This window comes from Marmota flaviventris, chromosome 1 (genome assembly GCF_047511675.1).
Source record: "Marmota flaviventris isolate mMarFla1 chromosome 1, mMarFla1.hap1, whole genome shotgun sequence".
Classification (NCBI taxonomy): domain Eukaryota; kingdom Metazoa; phylum Chordata; class Mammalia; order Rodentia; family Sciuridae; genus Marmota; species Marmota flaviventris.
The window spans coordinates 165,497,588-165,503,587 of NC_092498.1; the positions used below are offsets into that span (position 1 = coordinate 165,497,588).

The 6,000-nt window shown below is 50.8% G+C and overlaps 1 protein-coding gene across 1 annotated transcript in view; it reads right to left on the bottom strand.

The window, feature by feature from the left end:
* Positions 1 to 5,102, bottom strand: part of Tkt (transketolase) — a 28,251-nt gene extending 23,149 nt beyond the window's left edge. Inside the window, exon 1 of the mRNA XM_027947831.2 lies at positions 4,894 to 5,102. Within this exon, the coding sequence (XP_027803632.1) occupies positions 4,894 to 5,000 (107 nt within the window). The 5' untranslated portion in view covers positions 5,001 to 5,102. The remainder of the gene's footprint in view (positions 1 to 4,893) is intronic.
* Positions 5,103 to 6,000: the final 898 nt, after the last annotated feature.

Genomic DNA, 6,000 nt, shown 5'->3' on the forward strand with positions numbered 1-6,000 from the left:
AGAGCTGTACACTTACAATATTATGATATGTAAATGATACCTCAATAAAGCTGTTAATGACTTGTTTTTAAAAGGAGGAAAAAAGGGTGCTCAGAGTCTAGTGGAGGAAGTTCTCAGGTATTTGCACTTCCCTGACCAGTTGTGCAGCCCTCAGAGATTATATCCAGCCCATGAATGCAAGTGACTTCTGAGCAAGATGCCCCCAGTATGAGCTCTGGTCAGAGAGACCCACCTGCCAGCTTGCTTCATGCAGGGATAGGGCAGAGTATGCCTAAGGCCCTGCCTCTGCAGACTGTCCTCAGAAAGTGCTCTGGTCATCTGGCACAGATAACTGCAGTCTGTGGCAACAAAAAAGTTCCTGATTTTGTGGGACCAGGTTTTGCTCAAACAGGCCAAGTCCAGGGGCACAGTGAAGGGTTCACAGGTAGCCACCAGGATGTCTCAGCCAGACTGTAACCAGGGGGCTGCATCTTGTCTCCGGCTTCAAGAAACACTGACCATTAGCCCTGCTGAGTTCCGAGGTCACTGGAGCAAGGAACCCAGTCATTCCAGGGTCCCTGGGCGTCTTCACACTGAGTTGAGTAATGGTGCTGCTGGGGCAATTTCAATGACTTTGCTCTTGCCTCAATCAACACCAGGCTGAAGGAGGTCCCAACACGGTCTGAATGGAGAAGTGGGCCTAGGTAGCCCTTTTCTGCCCAGACAGGCTGTACCCACATGAGGCCAGAGTCTGGAGGGGAACTCTGAGCACTCAGCCAACACACTCCCAAATGCCAGAGCTGGGCAGCAGGGATACAACCCTTATCACTTCAAAGGCACATGACCACCTAGAAGCAAAACCAATTAACAGCGGGTGGTAGGATCCCAGGGCCTGGTCACTCAGCTACCCCCAGCCCTGCTCCTAAGGAACTAAGTTTGAAAACCACTTGCTATAATTTAGATGCTGTTTGTCCCTCAAAGGTTCATGTGTTAGAGGCTTGGTCCCACTTAGGCAGTGGAGGGGTGGTGTGGAACCTTTAGGAGTGGAGCCTAGGGGGAGGTCTTTAGGTAAATTGGGGGCATGCCCTTAGAAGGGACTATGGGACCATTTGCCCTCTCTCACTGGATGCGGGTAGCCTAACCTTGTGATCCCAGTGATTTGGGAGGCTGAGGCAGGAGGATTATTTCAAGGCCAGCCTGGATAACTTTAGTGAGATCATGCGTTTAAAAAAAAAAAAAGACTGGGTATGAAGCTCAGTGATAAAGTGTCCCCAGGGTTTAATCCCCAGTACCAAAAAAAAAAAAAAAAAGAGAGAGAGAGAGATGTGAGAGATGTGATCTCTTCCTCCTGCACACATTCCTATCACTTCTGTTCACCATGAAGTAGGGAGCCCTTGCCAGAACCCGAACCATGTTGTTTAGACCCCCTCAGCATCTAAAATGAAAGTTTTAGCTAAATGAACCTTTCTTTATAAAAAGTTAGCTTGCTTCACGAATTTCACTATAAATGAAAAACAGATTAACGGACCACCTACCTATGAACCTCTCCATTAAAGATGGAAGAACTGAAGCTCTGGGATGGGCAGGGCCTTCCCAACGAGGGCAAGGATGCTTGGAACAGAGCCAGGTTGGATTCCTCTTTTCCTTGTACCCATCAGCTAGGTCTGGTCAAATGTTACTCTCTCCAAAGATGGGGTCAGTGTTGGGAAAAGTATAAATGGCAGCCATACCCCAGAGAAAAAACCCCAACATGGCGCCTAAGCACCTTTTCTTCCTACCTTCTTCTTTTCTGCAGTGGCGCGAAAAGTTCCCGCCCGTGTGAACTCTCCCGCCGGCGCCAATTTCAAACCTCGCTGGCGGGGAACCTTAGCCCCAATGAGAACTAATTCCTGGGCTCCGGAGCTGATATCTGAAAGAACTTGCCAATAAACGGGTTGCCTGCCATTTATCTAAACCCTACCATCTCCCCCTTAGTTCTATATAAGCACACTGCTTTTTGCAATAAAATTGGAATTCTTCCGGCGAAGTGTCTTTGCGTGGGGAATTCTTTCAGTCAGAAGTCCTGCCTCCCTTCAATTAGCTAGAATGACAGGAGTGTGCCACCATGCCTGGCTTGGGGTTTCCTTTTTCAAAAGCTTGGAGAAATTGGACCAGTTTCCTCAGCATGCAGAGAGAGAAATGACCCCAGAGATGGCCACTGTAAGCACTGCCTCAACAAAAAGTCCTCTGTGAAGGCTCTGTCCCTCCACCTCCAGGCCTGGCTCCTAACACAGAGGCCAGTGTCCTCACTTCCTGGGGTGTGGTGAGGTCCCTTGCACATGGGGTTGGCAATGGCACAGGAGTGACAAAACTGTCGAGAAATCAGGACTCCCTCCAAGAAATCATGACTCCCAAAACCAAGAAACTGGGTCCTCAGTAACAGAACATCTGAATCCAGCCCCACTGGGTAACCAGCAAAGATTGTACCAAAGTCCTGTTTTACTTGCAAATTCCCCCAGAAAAAAAGGGAACACCCTGAGAGAGTGGTCAATTAAGCTGAGACTGAAGTCCAGACTAGGCCAGGACCTCGGAACTGAGCCTTTGCTTGAGGGAATTCACCCACTGTAGTGAGGGAACAGCAGGCCTCAAAATAAAATTGGGAAACCTGAGCTCTGCCAGTGTCTCAAGCCTTCCTTGAATATTTTTTGAACGCTATCTATCCCCCCACCCCCCACCCCCGCCCTCTGCATACACCTTTCAAAATCTCTCTTGTGACAGAGGTTGCATAGCAATGTTACTTCCTTCTGGAAAATAAGCTTTCTCTAAGTAAGTAATTCTTCCCTTTTTTTGGTTCTGGGGATTGAGCTACATCCCCAGTCTTTTTTCATTTTGAGGCAGGGTCTCTCTAAGGTGCTTAGGGCCTCACTAAATTGCTGAGGCTAGCCTCAAACTTATGATCCTCTTGCTTCAGCCTCCCTAGTTGAAGTCTTTCTTGCATCTTTCACTACACATACACACACACACACACACAAACATACACCACACGCGGCACTTACACACACAGCTATTACAGGTTTAATTTTTTTTTTTTTTTTTTTTTTTTGCAAATGGATACTTTCTGAGTTCAGTTGAATTCCTCCCTCAGGCTACAATGTAAACATGGGTTAACTCTTAGTAGCCACATAAAGTATCTTTTCCTGGTAGAAACTACATGATAAAGACCAAGTCCTACTGACAACTCTGTTTTGAGAGCCCCCTACAGTTTTGCTATTTCATTTCTTTCCAAATACTTTTAAAGCTAATATTGCCATGACTGCACCTCACTTTCCCCTTTCCTATTTCCCTCCATTCTCCAGGTTGATCTGCCCACATGCCCAACAGGACTTCCTGTGATGTGAATTCCATACCAGATAGTACTCAACAGCTACCAGGCAAGTCACTTAATACACTAGCCTCGGTGTCCTAGTCTATAAAATGTGAACATAACACAATCTGAGTTTTTCTCAGAATACAGTAAAGGATGCCAGAATCCTGGGCAGGCATGTCTTATTTAGTCACATAAGATGCTCGGATGTGGAACACAAGTTATCGGATGCCTACAGTGTCTCTCCTTCTAGTGTCTCTCTCAGACCCTATGAAATGGCCAAGGAAGCAGATTCAGTACTACAGCACAAGTGACAAAGGTGTGCGAACACACCATGCACTGGAAAGTACTGGGTGCCACTGGAAGTAAGACATAAGGGCAGAACTGATATAAACCGGGGAGAGATAATAGGTCCAAAGTATGCACAGGAGCAGGGTGAAGGGAAATGGTTTGCAAGAGTTCCAGAATCTTCTGAGAAGGTACAAATGGAGAGCACATACCAAACCCGGGCTTTTTTTTTTTTTTGGGGGGGGGATCCCCAATTCAAGACATCTACTTAATAATATGTCCTATATGAAACTGGCCAGAAACCTGAATCTTTTTGTTCTAAACACAGGTTTGGTTGGAAGATCCTTAGAAATCACTCCTTACCCAGCCCCTCAAATCATTTCATTACCCAGCACTTTGCTGTTTCAGTAGTTTTATATTTGGCCCCAAGAGGAGCACCAGAATCCTTGAAACCACCCAGTGTGGAGGCATTAGTACCCAGGACTTCATTCCCCCTGCCGGGACCCTGGAACTCTTTCATTTAGTCTTCCAAATACTCCCCTTTCTTTCCACTAAGGCTAGGTTCTGCGACCACGTGCCACCTCCCTGCCCCCACCATGGCCTTCCCAGCAGTTCCTGATCCAAATTAGGACCCCAACCCATGGGTGATAGGAACGTGAGGCAATGATAAAGAGGATGGGGAAGTGTCGTTTGAAGTGCTGAGAAGGACAGGACGGGAGTCTCCCGCAAGATAGTGAGTTAAAACAGTAGTTCCCGAATTGGACAGCTTGGACTCAAATTCCAGCTCTGGCTGTGCGCGACCCTGGAGAACTCGGAGCCTCAGTTTCCCCATCCGCCAGGCGGAATGTTACCAGCGGCTCGTGGACGGGCTAAGAAGGCCGCGCCAGCAGCACCGGACCCGGAGAGCAATAATGGTGGCCTTCCCGCTCTGGCCGCAGAGGGAGGCCTCGCCAATCACGCGTCCCCACCCCGAGCCACCGTGCAGAGAGGGAAACGCAGTTTGAGGTTGCACACTGGCCTGCGGCGCTCCAGGGACCGAGGCCCACGCGGCCGAGCCGGTAGCTGGGCCGCGAGTGCGCGGAGCAGCGGAAGGCGCCAGCGCCCGGAGCCCCGCGAGGCGCACGCCTCCGCCATCTGACAACGCCCCTGCCGGCTCCCTCAAGGTGGCAGAGTGCAGCGCGACACGGAACCGGCGAGGCCTTAGGAACGGCTTCCCCGCCTAGTCTGAGCCCCGGCGCGCCGGGCGCCCCTCCCCGGGCCCGCGCCCAGCGCTCGGCGCTCACCCGGAGCCCGCGGCAGTGGTGGCTTGGATGGAGCTGATGCGCAGGCGGTTGGCCGTGTCCTTCAGGGCCTGCAGCTTCTGCTGGTCAGGCTTGTGGTAGCCTTCCATGGCGTGGCCGGGAGAAGGACAAGGAGCCGAGGACAGAGACCCAGAGAAAGCCGCTCAGGCAGCAGTGACTGGCAGCGGCCGAGGCCCGGCGCCGCGCGAGGGCGCGTTAAGACTCCCTAGGACCCGCCCATGGGGCGGGGCGGGTGCTGATCACCCGAGGCGGACGGGCGACGCCGGCCCCGCCCCCGGCCTTCCCCCACCTTTTCTGGGCACCTACTGGCTGCTGGGCCCTGGGTGACAGGCTGAGCTTCTCTGCTGGACTTATCCGCACCCACGCTAATACCGCCGCCACCAGCAGCACCATTCCAGGTTCTAGGTTTGGCTCAGAGTTTGGCTATTTGACTCGCAAAGCGCTTTCTTTCCTCCAGTCTTGGGTGGAGAGAGGAGGTAATCATTGGCAATCCCACTTTACAGATGAGCTAATTGAGACATGGCAAGGTCAATCAAGATCACAGGTCTGGTGGGTGTCAGGCTCTGCCCCAGCAGATCAGCCTCAGCTCTAAGAAAGACCCAGGCCTTATTTGGAGCATGAGAAGATACTAGAAGTAGTACTGAAAATACTGGCTAATGGTAACTGAGAAATTACTAGGGGCACGTTTTTCACAGATTATTAAGATCTAGAAACACAGCTGACTCTTAAAGAGATTACTAGGTTTGCCTGCAAGGCTGTAGGGACAGAAGTACCCACCTTTGCTGTTACCAGATCTTATAGTCCCTAGAGGGATGAAGACCCCAAGAGTAGGGGTGTCTACAGATGCTGTCTCATGGAAACCACATACTCCATTTTACCAAAGATAAGACCCTCGAAAGGGTGACTGAGCAGAGGGCTGAAACTCTGAGACAAGAGAGGCATCAGTGCCAGCCCAGCCTGGGGACCCCCAGTGTTTTCTGCATAGCCCATACCTAGAGCCCTGGTCATGAGATAATGGCCAGCCCTCACCTAGATGTTCCTCACCACACCCCCCAATGCCCAATTAGACACCAAGTGTGGTATCCCATA